Source organism: Chelonoidis abingdonii, chromosome 3 (genome assembly GCF_003597395.2).
Source record: "Chelonoidis abingdonii isolate Lonesome George chromosome 3, CheloAbing_2.0, whole genome shotgun sequence".
In the NCBI taxonomy this organism is placed as follows: Eukaryota; Metazoa; Chordata; order Testudines; family Testudinidae; genus Chelonoidis; species Chelonoidis abingdonii.
The window spans coordinates 181,012,664-181,030,272 of record NC_133771.1 but is presented as its reverse complement, the minus strand read 5'-3'; the positions used below and the strand labels follow the sequence as shown (position 1 = coordinate 181,030,272).

Sequence of the window (17,609 nt, the reverse complement as noted above, 5' to 3'; positions counted from 1 at the left end):
TTTCTTAGGGCAGTGATCCCCAACTTTTTTGTAGCCAGTAGCACATTCATGTTTTCAGAAGGGTGTGGTGGGCACCAACAATTTTTCAAGGCTTATTTTGTATTTGTCCATTAAATAATATGAAAAACATCATGTTTAATGTTACATAATATATGAAGCCATAAGATAAAAAGGGTAATTTTACATGTAAAAGGTATTAAATAAATTATTCAGCAATTACTTTCACCTTTCCATGTGAATTTGCTTTTTTTTATCTACTTGTAAGAAAAAATAAGGAGTTTTTACAAAATAAATGTCATAAACAGTTTTCATCTTATTTATTTTAAAAAAAGTAAAACATTATTGAACTGCTGGTCCAAATATATTTATTATTCTTACTTTAACATAGAATGAAACCTGCAGCCCCAGAGTTCTCTGTCCCCAGCAGGCGCGGGGCTGAGGCTTCTCTCTGGCTTAAGCCACAGCCCCACACCTACCAGGGACTGAGAACACCAGCGCCTGCAGGCCTGGAGTTCTCTGTCCCTGCAGGGGTGGGGCCGCGGCTTCTCTCTGGCTTTGAAGCCAGAGAGAAGCTGCGGTCTGATGCCCGCTGGGGACAGAGAACACCAGCGCCTGCAGCCCTGGAGTACTCTGTCCCCAGCAGGCGCGAGGCCCCGGTTTCTCTTCCCTGCTGGGCACTAGGTGGGCCTCGTGCTTGTTGGGGACAGAGAACACTGGTGCCTGCAGCGCGCAGCCCCGGAGTTCTCTGTCCCCGGAAGGCGTGGGGCCGCAGCTTCTCTCTCGCTTAAGCCGTGGCCCTGTGCTTTCCAGGGACAGAGAACGCCGATGCCCACAGCCTGCAGCCCCAGAGAAGCCAGAGAGAAGCTGCAGCCGCGTGCCTGCCAGGAACAGAGAACGCCGGTCCCCGCAGCCTGTGGGACCTGGAGTTCTCGGTCCCTGGCAGGTGCGGGGCCATGGCTTCTTTGCCCTGCTGGGCACTAGGTGGGCACACATAAATGCCCTGATGGGGGCCATGGCACCTGTGGGCACCGCAATGGGGACCACTGGCTTAGGGCCAGGTCTTTATCTATGTGGTCTCTGAGGCATTTGACTGCGTAAGAAATAATCTCACCTTTGGGCACAACGGGATGGGTATGCATGTCAGAGTACATTTTGAGGCCGATGAAAATTTAGCTCTCCACTATGTGTTTCAGTTTCCTCATCTCTAAAATTGGTATCGTAGAGAACTGCAAGATGCTTAAATGAAAGGTGCTGTGAACGTGTAGTACCTCTCATAACTCAAGCCTGACCCCAGATGTACAGTACCTACCTTCTTAACTTGTGTAAAACTGATTTTAAACATTAGCTTTAATAATTTTTTAAAATAAATATTACAGCCCTAAAGTTACTTCCTTTGGGCTCTCATAGACTTTAAGGTCAGAAGGGACCATTCATGATCAACAAGTCTGACCTCCTGCACTTTGCAGGCCACAGAACCTCACCCATCCATTCCTGTAATAGACCTATAACCTCTGGGTGAGTTACTGAAGCCCTCCAATCACGATCTTTTTCTCTTTCACTTGCATAGATTTGCACTAATATGCATTTAATATAAATAAAACCAGTCTCTTCTCTGGGAGGAGACTCTCCCTGTCCCAGATCATGTTTTCTTTCTCCGCAAATTTTTCGCCTCAAAAACTGCTAGGGTAGCATACGAGGTTGTATCTGGTTTATTCGTCCCCGCTGGCAGTGATTATGTTATGGTAAATAGGATAGTATAGTTTTCTGCTGGTGGCATCAATAGTATAGGCTGTGGACACCAAGGCACTTTTGCCACTGTGTCATCTAACATTGGCTATCACCTGGAATTGCACTGGTGGTGAATGATGGAGACTAAAATGCCTGGTGTAGATGCCTAAAATGCCTGCTGTAGGTCGCTGATCTACTGGAGAATGGAAACTGGTACAACCTGGGACTTGCATCTGGCCAGCTAACAGCTGAAAAGTAAATGGGATACAGGAAACCTAACTTTGAAAAGAAACGGTTGTTTTTTTTAAATAATACAAAGCACTTACTGCATTTTTCATCAGTAGTTCTCATAGTGTTTTACAAACAGTAAGTCTTGCAGTTTTACTGATAACCTTTCTCTCAGTTCAGATTGCCTAAGGGTGCAATCCACAAAACAATTTAGGTGCCTAAAGTCCAGAGTTAGGCATCTAAGTCCCTGTGTACGGCACCAGTGCAGTCCTAAATGGCTGCTGCATAACCTTGTAGGTGCCAAAACTCACTGTGAACCGACTTTGCACTGTAAAAATCCCTGAGACATCTAAGTTTTAGAGCTTGGGCTGTGCCCTCTGCTGCCCCTCTGCAGGCATCTGGATGTCTGTTTCCCATCTAATCCCAGAGTGATTCAGAAAATGGGAAGCTAGACATTCAGCCACCTAAGTTGCATGTAAGGCCTGATCCAGTAGGTGGCCTTGAAGTGTGCCTACTGAATCAGGTTGGAGGTGCTGGTGGGGCCACCCCCCCTTGTAATATTTAGTCTGGTGGATAGAGCACTTGCCTGGGTTCTAGAAGACCCAGGTTTAATTCCCCCCTTTTCCAGAAGGGGAAGCAAGGATTTGAACAGGGGTCTCCTGTCCCTCAGGAGGGTGCTCTAACCATTGAGCTATGAGATATTTTGATATGGGGTTCTCTCGGTGTCTCCTTTTGAAGCTGGTCCACTATGGATAAATAATGAGTGATTGGAGCAAGAGGTTTGAAGCGGGTCCCCTACCTCCCAGGTTGGTTCCCTAACCACTAGATAATAGCATTATTCTTGTTATTTCCATTCTCTCTTGTCCCATCACCTCCTCGTCCGGCCATTTTTTGTGTAGTGAGGCAGGTACCTAAGTCATTCCCACAAGAAATGGCTTAGGTGCCTAAACTGAATGACTGCAGCAAAGATAGGCACCTTCCTGCAGCCTGGACTCAGGACAATCTCTGAGAGAGGGATGGCACTTAGCACACGCCTCTCTCATAGGCATCTCCCATTGGCTAGCTTAGGCAGCTCCACGCCCTGCATGCTGGCTTTTGTGGATCACATGCTAAAGTGCTTCTCTCTCCCTGTTCATTGCAGAGGGCAGTGGTTCTCAAAGCCGGTCTGCCGCTTGTTCAGGGAAAGCCCCTGGCAGGCCAGGCTGGTTTGTTTAATGGCTGCATCTGCAGGTTTGGCCGATCGCAGCTCTCACTGGCTGCGGGAACTGGCATGGGGTGAGGGATGTGTGCTGGCTGCCCTTCTCTTCTCAGGTTGTCTTACAGTCAGGTGGCTAAGCTGTTTCTTTTTAGCCAGGTGCCGTTCTCACTCAACCCAAAACAACTAGGTGGGGGAAGAAGAAGCCTCCTTTACAAAACTTAGTCTGGTAGCTAGGGTACTCAACTGGGATGTGATAGATTATCTAGCTAATGAGAAGAAAAAATTTGAACAGGGTCTCCCGCTTAGCAGGTGAATGCTCTAACCGCTGGACTGTAGAGTGATTCTCACTCTCTGTGTCCCAATTAATATTTAAGGATTTAATTAAAGTAGAATGAGACACCTATATCAGAATATCCCTGAGTTCAGTGGCTGAAGCAATCATCTGAGAGCTAGAAGATCCCTGTTCAGACTCCTTCTTATTGGGCACAAGGGGAATTGAACTGGGGTCTCTCTCATGCCAGGTAGGTACCCTAACCAATGGGCTAAAGATTAGACAGAGAAGGAGGTGGCAGCCTCCCTTTTTTCTTTCCCAGAGTTGAGGCCCATGCTGGGGCTTAGGCATGTGGTAGGCATCCAGATGCCTGCCTGAAGCAGCTGTAGAATGCCCAAAGGCAGCTACTTAGGCTATGGCTACACTCAAAACTTCAAAGTGCTGCCGTGGCAGCGCTTTGAAGTGTGAGTGTAGCGCAGAGCTCTCCCAGCGCTGCATGTACTCCACAACCGTATGGGGTTTAGCATGCAGCGCTGGGAGCCGCACTCCTAGCGCTGCGGCACTGTTTACACTGACGCTTTACAGCACTGTATCTTGCAGCGCTCAGGGGGGTGTTTTTTTCACACCCCTGAGCGAGAAAGTTGCAGCGCTGTAAAGCACCAGTGTAGTCATGGCCTTAGGCACAAAGGGGATTTTTACAGTGAAAACATAGATGTCGAGTGACTTTATGCACCTAAAGGATTAGGCAGAAACCATGTGAGTGAGGATTTTGTGGATCACAGTGGTTCTTAAATCTGAGATTTAGGCACCTAAGTCCCTTTGTGGATCTGGTCGTAACTCTGGTGGCGAGAGAATAGTTTACTCACCAGTTTTGTTTGCTTACATGTTATAATCGTTTTGGGGGTTAAAGTCTGATAGTTCTTGTGAAGCGGATGACTGTTCACCATGAGCTAGGCTGAAACTACCATCTCATTTCACATAAACTATCAAGCAACCTTTGGATGGTGATGCTTTCTGGTCATTATCAACCTAAGGTAAACTTTGAATTGTTAACCTAGAACTGAAAAACTCTGGGTCCCATTTACAATCACATGCACATTCCAGTTCTTAAAGTTTTGCATCAAATAACATGTAATTGGTCTTTAAAACATCTTTTTAGTACTGGTGAAAAGTCCCTTGTTTGTTACTTAACATTCTTTATTACAAACCCAGACATCTCTACACTAGTAGATCTCTAAAAGACCTTGCCTGGTGGATTTCATATCCCATTTATACAGGTCAGGCTGGCCTTAAACATTAAGTGAGATAGGACCTTGGCCAGTTGAAATTTAACTCTTTAATTCTTATTCTCCCAACAATTTTTAATCACTGTTTTCTGCCACTATTACATGGCCCAACTGCCCTCTAAGGGCTTACAGTTCTCAGGTACTATGGTGATGAGTGCAGTATAAATTGCTATAGAGTGGTATCTTTCATCCACTGGTTTTGATACTGTGGCTATATCTACACTAGAGATCTTACAGCGGCACAGCTGTACTAATGCAGCTTCCGCGCTGTAAGATCTCTCATGTAGCCGCTCTGTCCTGTTGGGAGAGAGTTCTCCTGTCGACATAATTAAACCACTTGCAACGAGTGACGGTAGCTATGTCGGTGGGAGGAGCTCAGTATCACTTATCTGGGCAAAACTTACGTTGCTCGGGGGGGTGTTTTTTCATATCCCTGAGCGACATAAGTTTTGCTGACCCAAGTGGTAGTATAGACGTGGCCTGTGCTGTGGTTTTTTGTCTTCTATTTTGTCATGAATCCTCAGTGAATTTTGGATGAAAAACTTGAAGTGCTTAAAAGTGACAAAATGAAACAGCAGTGAATTTACCACATTTCCTGTAAAATGATTGTGGAAGTTAAAACGGAATGGAACAAACTATTTTAGGGAAAATATGAAGATCAGTGTTAATGGCTAAAAATGAAACTGTCTGTGAATTAATTATGCTTTGAAACAGTATTTTTAGCAGGTCCTAAAGTTTAAAACTTTTTTAAAAAGTAGGTTACATTTTAATCAAACAAAAATGGTTTTGAAGAAGAAGAAAGAAATTCAAGTTGATGCATTCGTTCTTGAGTGCCAAGAGCTTGAAACACTTCGATGTAAGTATTATTTTTTCCCTAAATTAATTTGTGTAATTTGTCTGTTTGTAGAATTACCTGAATACCTACTAAAATTGATTTTTAAAATTTTTTTAAATGCTTTGTCCCTGAGAATAATTAAAAGAAAAAAAGGCTTTTTTTAGCTTGACAGGCTTCAATGGAGTCCTATTCCATCCTCTTTGTGAGGGGGGAGGGATAGCTCAGTGGTTTGAGCGTTGGCCTGCTAAACCCAGGGTTGTAAGTTCAATCCTTGAGTGGCCCGCATAGGTATCTGGGGTAAAATCAGTAGTTGGTCCTGCTAGTGAAGGCAGGGGGGTGAACTCAATGACCTTTCAAGGTCCCTTCCAGCCCTAAGAGATAGGATATCTCCATTTTCAAAAAAAAATAAAAATTTTGACTGTTAGTCATGGGTGTGAATGGATACTTTAGGATTATGATAAAGATGCAGAGGGTTCCTAAGGAGAAAAACACAGAAGAGACTTTAAATAACTGCAAAATAAGGCATTCATATATTTCTCATGATTCTTGGATTTTCCAAGTACAGTTTGATACTTTTAGTTCAGATACTTTTAGAATGTTGTATGTTTGGCGGTCAAATGTGATACAACTTTTCAGTAGTCTTTGTAAAAGGAATTAGTAATAAAGACAAATATGTTTATATTATTGAGAATTTTGACTTTGTACCTTACAATTAGGAACATAGGAATTAACACATGGATCTGAGGTCCATGTAGTCTAATATCTTTTCTCCAGTAGTGGCCAAAAGCAGATGCTTCTAAGGAAGGTTAAAAACACCACGTTAATCAAATATGGGATGATCTGCTTCTGACAATAAGTTCCATCCTGATCTTAGGGTATGTCTGTAGTGTGGTTCATCATTCGCAGCTGACCTGTGTCCGCTGACTTGGGCTTGCAGGGCTCAGGCTGTGAGGCTGTAAAATTGCAGTGTGGTCTCCAGCCAGAGTTAAAATGACTGCATTGTTAGTGGCTTGTACCCCAAAGCATGTGGTTTAATATCACTTCCAAAAATTTTATCATTCATTACAATAACTCTGGATAGTTTTGTTGTCCATGTCCAGTCCCTTTTTGAATCTTGCTGAGTTTTTGGCCTCAATGACCGTTCTCCTTTTGGATCAGTTAAAATAGAGTGAGAGAAACTTGACCACCTCCTTTCTGTTCCCATATCACTCTTGTGTTCTGGGAAGGAAATCTTCTTCTAGCAGGTCCTTTAGTCCTTAGGTCTGGGCTGCTGCTTCTTATCCTCTCCAAAACGCTTGTGTAGGACATGACACGCTGTTGGCCATAGGGACACTGGGAACAAGCAGCCCACCAAAATTAGTCTGAGATGAATGTTTTCTCCTGTATTTGGCACTGTGTCCCTGATCCAGCACAGAGAAGTGGCCAAGTGCTGTGGTCTATGCAATTCTCTTTACAGGGTTGATGCCTACGTACTCTAATCTTAGAAGCTCTACAGTTGGCCCTTTTCTGAGTCATTCCAAGTGACTTTTTAAAAATGAGGTCTGAACAGGCTTTTCTGTTTCCTTTTGCTTTTTTTCTTTGCATTGAGTTTTGTCTAGTTGAACTTCCCATTTAGCATGGGTTTTCCCTTTTTCGGCATGGTTGTTTATTTTCTTACAAAACTTACATGAATATGAAATTTATGCATGTGTGAGTGTGTTTTCAGGATCACCTCCTTATGTTCTGTGAAAGTACATGTAGGAGTACATTCTTCTATCCACATAGATTGTTTTGCAGAATAATAATAGGCTGATTCTGGCTTTAATGTTTATCTACTATTTTCATATAAGTGCAGTCGTTTTTGCTCTATGAAGCACTTGGCCAAAGGTTAGGGTCTATACAATGTATTGAACATGTAATGTATTCTTATAAGTGCTAAGTATTGTTATGATAATGAAAGGATTGAGAAAGCGACAGATTAAATGTAGGGGGAAAGGATAAGATAATAGTGATATGTTACAAATATGATATAATTATGAATTGTTTACTGGTTCAGAAAATCAATTTACTATTTATTATGTGGTTCCCGATTAAAGAGAGCTTCTTTTCCCAAATAAAATGTAGCATTTGCAGATGCTGAAGACCAAAATCTGGCTTCTCTGCTGTTACACTGTTTACAGCTGTCTGATGGTATCCATCAAATCTACTCTATGAAACAGGTAAATCTTTGCTAATATTAATTAATGGTAAATTGTAACTGCTAATTTATCATGATACCTGAGAATTTTCTAGGCACCAAACACCAAGAGCTATTTTTAATATACACTTGTCTTGTACATTTTAAACATTATTAGGACCAGTTTAAAAGAGCAGTCGGTATTTCTCCACATGTATTAAAAGTTTAGTCTGATTTTTCAGAAATGCTCATAGACTTCAGTGGGAGCTGGAGGTGCTCAGTGCCTCTGAAATCAGACTATGCGAGGTGTCTGCCAGCAGAAAAAATTACAGAACAGGAAAAAATTTTGAACCTTTATTCTGACAGTTGAAATTTGGTGGCAGAAAAAGAAACTTGTGAAGTAAATTCTTTTAAATTTTAGGTAGAGGAGAATTTCATGTCTTTTATGTAGGAGTACATAAACAGAAGTTTAAACTCTGTATGATTTTTAATTTGTTGATCACAGATTATGACTTTATTGAAGAAGATGGATAGAAACTCTGCATGTAGCCCCATGATTAAATGCTGTTTGGATATTATTGGAGTGATGTATTTTTCACTGGGCGCAAAGAATCCCTTGAAAAAGGTGTTGGCAAGGTAATTAATTGGATAGTAAATAAAAACCCATTTTTGTTTTTCAAAAATAGTAGAATTTTAGCTAAGTAGGAACATCTGCTGCCACAGAATATTTCACTTAACTTTCAAGTACTTTATTATATTATAGTTCCACCACTGACATTCATTATTATTGTAATAAGGATGTGGGTTGTCCTTTCTGCCTTAAAATTAGCTGGCTTCTGTAGAAATGATAGATTTATGTTGGTTAATAAATATAATTATTTGGGTAGATAAATTATTTGATTTATGGTCTGAAGGAATACTCAATGAGTGGAAATGGTAGAATGTGAAACATAAAGAAGTAACATACATGTGGGTACTATAAACTGTATTAAAATATAACATAAAAATGACGTTTGGGTAGAAAATAAAACTTATTTCCACAGTCAAAGATATCTGCGTTCCATCTAGGTACAAAGAATTTTATTATGTTAGCGGCTATGGTGGCACATGCTTATGCTTCAGTATTGTAGAGGTGCTGTTGTATGGTTTTCATTAATTTTACACCTCCAATATGTTTGTGGTTTGGGATCCTGTATTTAAGTGTTTTAATTTCATACACTCCAAAACATAAGCAGTAAGAAATTATCTGTGCTCTAGCATACAATATAAAGCTTCAGTTGTGCAATGTATTCTGTGCTGGTGCCCCTCTTGTAGCTGCACAAAACTCCATTGACTTGAAGTCATTGGGAGCCTGTGTGGCATGGGAACTTGTGTGCGTGCACCTAGTTGCAGAATTAGAGCCTGAGGCCTTGATTTTGTGATGAAATGTGCGCTGGTGGACCTAGGGTCATGCAAGCACAGAAATTCAACTCCACACATTTTTGTGCAGCATCTGATCCTAATTCTGTAACTGTGTGGACCTGATCCTTCGGTCCTTATGTAGGGTCGGCTGAGTCTCATTATTGTTGGTGATCTGTAGATTAAGGTATGATGCTTGAGATTTGGAATTGGTGCAGAAGTGACTTAGTGGAAAAACCGTGGGTGAAATCCTGCCAAAACGCCTATTGACTTCATTGGAATCAGGATTTCATTTTTGGGTCTACTGAAGGGATAGAAGGGAACAAGAATCTGAAGCAGTCATGGGGAGTAGAAGTCTGCTGGGGGGGTTGAAATCTCAAGGAGTTCTGGGGTAGGTGATGTGGGAGCGTGGGGAAGAACTTACACAGAGGCACCTCACTGTTTTTTAGAGGACTGTTAAATGTTGATATAGCCATATCTGGGCTCTACTTAAGTTTTAATCCACTCTGGATTTTATTCATACTGTCCTAGGAGAATGAACAAATACTGCAGAGTCTTGGTTTGGAGTAATTTTAAAAATATTAAGGAAAGGCAAGTAAATAGTATTAAAAAAGGAATCCAAGGTAATTTAGCGTGTTTGTTTATAAGCTGACCCCCCCCAAGATGTTTAGGTAAAAAGAGCAAAAACTATATGACCTTTCATAAGCTGACCCTATATTTCAGGGGTTGGCAAACTTTGGCTCCTTGCCCGTTAGGATAAGCCTCTAGTGGCCTGGATCTTTTGTTTACCTGGAGCGTTCAGAGGCATGGAGCCCCTCGGCTCCCAGTGTCCGCAATTTGTCGTTCATAACCAATGGGAGCCACTTCCCACAGCTCCCATTGGCTGGGAATGGTGAACCGCAGCCACAGGGAGACAAGGGACTCCAAGCCTGCAGACATTCCAGGTAAACAAAATGACAAGGTATTAGATATTCAATTCAATGATTCCATAGAATTTAAAATCATCAAATTTTGGTGTAGACCCATTTATAAGCAGATCCCCATCCCCGCTCTTTGATGCATCACTTTTTTACAATCGGCTTATGAACGAGTATATACGGTAATTCCTTTAATATAGTGGCTATATCCAAAAGCAGTAGTTCAGATTAAAGAATTTAGGACTAGTTTTACCCTTTGTGTGTATGTAATTCATTAAATGCTTTCCAAATGTCATTTTAAAATGACATTTTTGGTTTGGATACAGCAACAAATAGATTTTAATTTAAAAAAGAACAAAATTTTGTTTTCTACAAAAGCATATCACTGAAAGTCATTTGGTTCATGTTGCTTTAAAAACCACTCTTTTCCATTGTGAGGAACTATGTGCCAGATTTAAGATAGGAAGGAATTTTTTTGGCTGTTATAAACCCCAATAAATAAGGATTCATAGTGGAAAAGCTGACATGCATATATGCTCTACTTTCAAAATTAAATTAGAATGTGTCATATTAAATAAAATATTTTAATAGGTTTAAATTAATAAAGTTAAATAGGTCATTGTCATAGAAACAAAATATTATGCTGTGGGTTTAATTTGAATTCTGAGTTAGAAAAGGAGCGAAGGGCGAAATCTAATAACTCTATATTCTAATGGAACCTTGTGCGATTAAACAAAATTAATATAAAAAAATCAAATTGCAGAACAATCAACTATTATCCAGTCAGAGGTGAAGTAGTAAGGCTGGCAGATATTAAATACATTTGTGTTTAGTACAGTATCCTGGATTCCAGCATGTGAGGGGCTGGTACTCACCATTGCGGTGCCCCCTGTTGGATGTCCTGGGGATCAGCTCTGTTAGTTATTGCGCCCTCTTCTGGTGGTGTCTCGCCACCGTCACTTCTGCTCCAGTGGTATTTGCTACCTTTTCTAGGCCATTGTTAGCTCTTTTTATTTATTTCTATGTTGTGGTTTAAGAGTTTGCTGGTTTTATTTGTTTTTGTTTTGGACATTAAATGTAAAGCCAAGATTAATCTTGCTGTCTTCTTTGCTTTCAAAATTTACCCAAGAAATACTTTGATTTCCCAAATATTTTAACTTTTTTAGAATCTGTATTGGGAGCTGGACTCTCTTTGCTTTTTTTACATTCCTCCTCCCCCCCCAAACAATATAATAGCAAGGAAAAACCACAAATAGGATGAATGGCACTCAATAAATAAGTTATTGCGATGGGCAGTCCAAATGCAATGTGTGGGGACAGATGAAAGGTTCGGTTGTTCCATCCCATGGGAAAAGGACAGGGAAGTGCTGGAGCACTTCATAGTTGTGGCTGTTTCAGAATAGCGTAGTTAGGTGCTGCATATTCATTGCTCCTTCTCTTTCATTTCCCCTTTTCCAAGAGAGAGGTGATGGATCAAAGTCCCTTTCCCTTAACCCAAGGTTAGTAACTCTTCTTTTGCACTGAGGTTTGTTTTATGGCTCTGAGGACTAGATGTCAAAAGAAATGCCCAGTGCTCTTAAAGAGCTTATTTGATGATATCAAATTTATTAATTTGACACAATGTAGAATTCTGTTATAGGTAAAGAATGAGTATATAGGGAGATATCTCTGTATTTTTCTCCAGCAGGAATGAGCAATAGGGAGTGGATCACTTGATGATTACCTGTTCTGTTCATTCCCTCTGGGGCACCTGGCATTGCCAGGACAGGATATTGGACTAGATGGACCTTCATCTAACCCAGTATGGCCGTTCTAATGTTCTTTGTTCTTTGAATTCCCTCATTATCAATGTGTTATCTCGTTGAGTCTTGCAGTTAAACTGTGGAAATGTGATAAAAGGTCTGATCCTGCAGCGTTTAATCGGGAGAAATTGTTATTTATTCCAGTCAGGATTTTTTCCCTGAGTAATGACTACAGGACCAGACTCTAAATACGCTTTTACTATAATCTAATTTAATCTAATGTAAATACACTAAATAAAATGTTTGGGGGAGAAATCCTGACTAGTTTGGTTTCCTATGAGTTATCCAAATGGTTTTCACCAAAAATACTGTCCCATCTTCTATGCTTTCCCTCCTTATGTATGAAAAGTAACTTTTACAATCTACTAATTTAGGGGACAATTAAATTCTGAAATAATGTTGGTTGTATTTTGAGTGTGAGTGAGTGCTTGGCGTCGTATACATAAGTAGCTCCTTGCCCTAAGAATGGTAGTCTGCTTTAACAGATGATACATTGGGTGACAAGCATGAGGTATTGAAGCAGTCTGAATCTTGCAGTAATAATCCCTGGAGGATTTCATGTGATAAGTTTTTATGTTTGAGAGTTCTCTTTTTTGGGGGGAGGGGAGGGTGTTACGAGGTTACAAGAGATGAGGCGAGGGAGGCTGCTGAAAGTCAAAGGGGCAGCATGGGAGAAAATTAAAAGATGAGTGGTGGAAAAGGGGAAGAAGCCGTTAGCCCAGAGTACTCCTGGGGGGATTCTGTGTGTCTGTTCACCCTTAGAAAATGCACCCCCCTCTCCACCGCGCAGACTTCCTGTGCTTCCCTGCTGAAAATATGGGTGGAACAGTGCAGGGGAAGGGGAATGTGGGAGTGAGGGGAGGGGGATGGAGAAGAAAAGGGGATAGGGCAATTGCAGGGGGAAGCGGGAGCCCGGCATGTGGTGTCCCCTCAGCAGCAGCTGGAGCTCCCCTGTTAAGCAGACCCATCAAACCCTCACTCTGACAAGCCCTATCCCTCTATACCTGGACCCCTCCAATGAGCCCCTCACTCTCAGACCCCTCCACTGATCCCCAAGGAACTACACCTGGACCCCCACCCCTTCAAGCCCTACTTCTCCAGCCCCCACACTGAGTCCCCTCGCCCCCCCCGCTGATCCCCACCCACCTTCACCTGGATCCCCTGCAGAGTCCCATTGCCCCTGCACCCAGAACCCCCAATGAGCCTCTGTGCATGGAGATCTTCCACTGAGCAGCCCGTATCCAGATTGCCCCACACAGAAACCTCTCACTCCACACTTGGATCCCTCCACACTAAGCCCCTCCACTCTTGGATCTTGCTGGGCTGAGACTGCCCACACATACCTGGTGCAGGAGGGCAGGGCAGGGCCCAGGGGTGTTTCTGAGGCAGGCCCAGCCCTAGCACTGTATCAGGGTCAGGTCGAGCCCCACTGCCGAATCCCTGTCCCAGAGAAGGTGGGGGCTTCATGGTGATCTCCCACCTCAATGCCATCGGTGGCGTGTGTTCCCCACTGCCATGCTGGAGCCACATTTATTTATTGACAAATAACATTTGCAGAATTTTTAATTTTTTGGTACAGAATTTCCTCAGGACTAACAGCGGCTTGGGAGAAGCTAATTTTTTAAAAACAAACTTTGTACTTCTGGCTGTAATTAAAAATGCCTTGTGTCTTAGAGTAATGTATCTGAGACTTGTTTTTACCAAATACCTTTATATTTGCATTCTTATATGTTTGTTTTTTTCAATGTTGTAAAATGCCTTAAACTCCGGTCCTGTAATCAGATCTGCATGGGTACATCCTTGCACCTGCACAAAACCCCATTCAAGTCATGGGTGCTCAATACAGGCCTGCATGAATCCAGTTGCAGGACTGAGGCCTAAGTTTTTCACCAGTTTGCAACTTTGATATTGTGGATGCTTTTTAATATCTGTTTGAAATAACTGATTGTTCTCTTTCTATTGTAGTTCACTAAATGGCCTTCCTGAACAACTTACGACCGAAGCAGTGTGCAGTTTTGTTCGTTGTCTTAAAGAAGAACTAAAAACTACAGACTTATGCTTGTACCGAAAAGTAATGGACAATCTTGCTTCCTGTATGGAAAACTTCAGCATAGGTATGATCACATGCAATATTATCTTTCATATTTTTAACTTCGTCAATTGTGATTTGGAACTTGTTTATAGTGGTCTTGGTCTGATTGAGATGATTGTAAAGTAATGATTGCTTCTAACACATACTTATTGAAATACATATTTTTCCCCCCTATAGGTAAAGCAAGTATTAACAATTTATTCAAGGAAGGTAAGGTCATGCTATTTCTGTAACAGATACCATAAATGTAACCTTTTTGATTGCTTATGTTTTCTTGAGACTAGCTTAAGGCAGGCATGACATTTTAAATGTGCATAAGCTCCACTCTTACTCCTTTATGAAAACTCACATTCAACAAAAACTAAATGTGAAGACAATAAAAACAATTTTTGAACATCTCTTCTTAGTGGGCTTACTAGACGTGGAAAAAATTGCATGAAGATATTCTTCTCCATTAAAGCTGGAACTTGGTAGATTCGTCTGTTTTTCCATGACTTTTTATCTTTCATCTTCAATTCCCTTAGTTGCATTTATTGCTGTTCTGAATGAACAGATCTCAGTGGAACCTTTTCAGAGAAGGAATTGTTATTAAGTGACATGAGGCATTCTCTCTCACACTTCCCCACCCTGAGGTTGGATGTGATATCTGTGAACCGTTACCAGCCTCTGCTGACCAAAGAGAAAGAACCAGGAACTGGCACTGATGAATAATTTGATCTACTAAGAGCATAGTTAATTACTGTATCATTTATTAGAGTCTGTTTCTAGACCATAGGGTAATGGCAACTTGATATATTGGAAAACTAGGTCTTTGTCCAGACAAAATTCGAAGACCCCTGGCCAGGGGTGGCCAACCTGTGGCTCTGGAGCCTCATGTGGCCCCTCAGAGGTTAATATGCGTCTCCTTGTATAGGCACCAACTCCGGGGCTGCAGCTATAGGGGCCAACTTTCCAATGTGCTACAGGGTGCTCACTGCTCAACCCCTGGCTCTGCCCCAGGCCCCAGCCCCACTCCACTCCTTCTTCCAAGGCCCCTGCCCCTTCCCCTGCATCTGCCATGCACTTGCTTCTCCTCCTTTCCCCACCGTGAGTCTCCTGCACATCACAAAACAGCTGATAGTGGTGGGCAAGAGGTGCAGGAATGGAGGGTTAGGTGCTGGTGGACAGTGCTGCTGGTGGGTGGGAGACACTGGGGGTTGTGGGGAGCTTATGCGGAGCTGCTGACGTCTTACTGTGGCTCTTTGGCAGTGCACATTGGTAAATTCTGGCTCTTTCTCAGGCTCAGGTTGGCCACCCCTGCCCCAGGCTGTTGCAAAGCTGCATAAGCAAAGCTTGTGTATGTGTGTGAGTTCTTTTCTTCCAGCAAGCTGCCAGTCCTTATTTTGGAACCATCTCTTTATCGACTTTCTCAGCATAGCTTAAGGTTGCACAGCCCAGGGGAACTGTACAATTTTTATAATGGATTTTTTTCCACTTCCTTTGAACACTACTCCTATGAGACTATACTGAAGTTCAAACTTGATTGATATGTACTGTTGTAATGTTGCTTCCATTTGGCCAATAATTTTTCTGTCCATGCACAAACCCTGCACGCACACATGTGGGACCAATTCATATTTGCAGTTCAGTCTGTTTTTAAACTAAATAATTTCTTACTATAATTTATTTTTAATAGTTCTTCAGTTTCTGCAGAAGTCTGTCCTTGAAATACAGGAGGAAAACAGGCAAGTGAAATTAAATGGGAAATGTATTTAGCAATTTCAAATCCACTCTTTGTGGCAGATACAGTTGACTATGAATATTCTTTCTGGTGACAATAAATCCATTAGTGATGTAAATGCCATAGTGATAAAGTTGATATGTGCAGTACTATGCTATTTAAAAAAAAAAGGAGTAGGGAGTTTCATATCCCATCCTGGTGCATGCTGGAATGTAGAGGAAGGCGGGATGGAAACCAGGATGTGTCAGTATAAGAGGCATAGAGAGTGGACTGTGTTGTAGCTGCTAATCTTAAGGGAGACCTATAAGTTGTGAGTACTTCCTTCATTACAAAATTGGATCTGAACTGTGTAGTTCATGAACAAAACTATAATGTGGTCTTCCACTTCCCATGTGATTTTTTTTGTTTTAACTTTAGTGTTGTTATCAGATTAGTGAAGTGGTTGTCATTGGAATTTACCCAGGAACCTAAAAAGGACATAATAAAACGGGGGTCGGCAACCTTTCAGAAGTGGTGTGCTGACTTGTCATTTATTCACTCTGATTTAAGGTTTCGCATGCCAGTAATACATTTTAACATTTTTAGAAGGTTTCTTTCTTTAAGTCTATAATATAGAACTAAATTATTGTTGTATGTAAAGTAAATAAGGTTTTAAAAATGTTTAAGAAACTTAATTTAAAACTAAATTAAAATGCAGAGCCCCCCCGGACCAGTGGCCAGGACTCGGGCAGTGTGAGTGCCACTGAAAATCACCTTGTGTGCCACCTTCGGCACTCATGCCATAGGTTGCCTACCCCTATAATAGAATTTGTCCATTTTAAACACAGACTACCATTGAAGCTGCTGGTTTCTCTATAACCTTGCATCTGGTAGATTCAGCCCAATAAGTTGTTTAATAGTTGCACTTTGGGTTGGGGGATCTTGCTTTCCTAAGGGCGGTGAAAGGGATTAAGCACTGTGTCAACTCCCCTCTTTGTTACACCTATACTGAAATTGGAATTCAGCTGACTAAGGTGGGCCTTATATGTGCTTTGTGCATCTACAGTTGAATTGTGCATGTAGTAGTGTATGTCTCTTATAACCAGTAGCACTCTGGAACTGAGAATATTCTAGACTCTATTGCATGCTATTGTGTACACACCTAAATGGGGAGGTTGGTAGGAGGCCCATCTAACAGACCTCTGAATGCTGTATTTTCATAATTAATCATAGAAGAGGAAAAGGATACTGGAAGAGTAGAGAGGAGTTTGTCCTGTTAACTTACTCATGTAATACTGAAAAGGTGAAACCCAGGTTCCGTCATAATGAAGGGTTTATTTGGAAAGTTGGGACAGTGCATCACTATTTTATCTTTTTTATGCAATCTTGCTAAACACTTATTGGTCCATTCTTTTCTTCATAATTAATAAGAACGGGACCTTAGCTTATATAGCAAGGGCTGAATAAAATCTTTTCCATGTTAAGTTTTTAGTATTCCACTTGACTTTCCCTGTTGCAGGTTTGTTAAAAAATGATCACAACATGTTTGTGACTGTTTCATAATTAATATTATTGATGAGATTTGTTCACAGAGTTATGCATTTGTTTAATCAGCATGCAATGGGTTGTTTTGTTTTTAAAAAAAGTGAAAATGCCTTGCACTTAGCTTTCCTCTTTTATTTTTATAATATACTCAGTGGATAGAACAAAGTAAAAAAACTTCCTTTTCTGTAACTTTGGCAAAATATTTGCATGGGGGAAATATAAATTTTAATTGACTTTTATTTATTTGTTTTTTTTCCTTTTCAGAAAGCTTAGTGGAAATAGTATTGTTGAAACTCGACTGATGCATGATTTATTGATGGCAATTAAAGTTTCAATGATGCTACTACAGAAAGTACAAGAAAATTTTCAGGGAAGTCTTTGGAAGAAACCTGGTTCTCTTGTTTGGCAAAGTATGTGTGGTTTACTGAAGACCTTCACAAACTTTTTAATGAATG

At 41.2% G+C, this 17,609-nt stretch overlaps 1 protein-coding gene across 12 annotated transcripts in view; it reads left to right on the top strand.

Annotated features, from left to right (window-relative positions):
- The window catches only part of THADA (THADA armadillo repeat containing), a 358,450-nt gene that overhangs the window by 598 nt on the left and 340,243 nt on the right, over positions 1-17,609 (top strand). For 10 of the 12 annotated variants that reach the window (XR_012655623.1, XR_012655624.1, XM_032775064.2 and 7 more), the window contains exons 2-8: positions 5,470-5,567; positions 7,650-7,744; positions 8,207-8,337; positions 13,784-13,932; positions 14,088-14,120; positions 15,586-15,634; positions 17,419-17,609. Coding sequence is in view for 10 of the 12 variants with exons in the window: in XM_032775064.2 (XP_032630955.1) it covers positions 5,492-5,567; positions 7,650-7,744; positions 8,207-8,337; positions 13,784-13,932; positions 14,088-14,120; positions 15,586-15,634; positions 17,419-17,609 (724 nt within the window). In the remaining 2 variants the exon portion in view is untranslated. Of the gene's footprint in view, positions 1-5,466; positions 5,568-7,649; positions 7,745-8,206; positions 8,338-13,783; positions 13,933-14,087; positions 14,121-15,585; positions 15,635-17,418 lie in introns of all 12 variants that reach the window. The other 2 variants (XM_075064366.1, XM_032775058.2) reach the window with 1 other exon arrangement.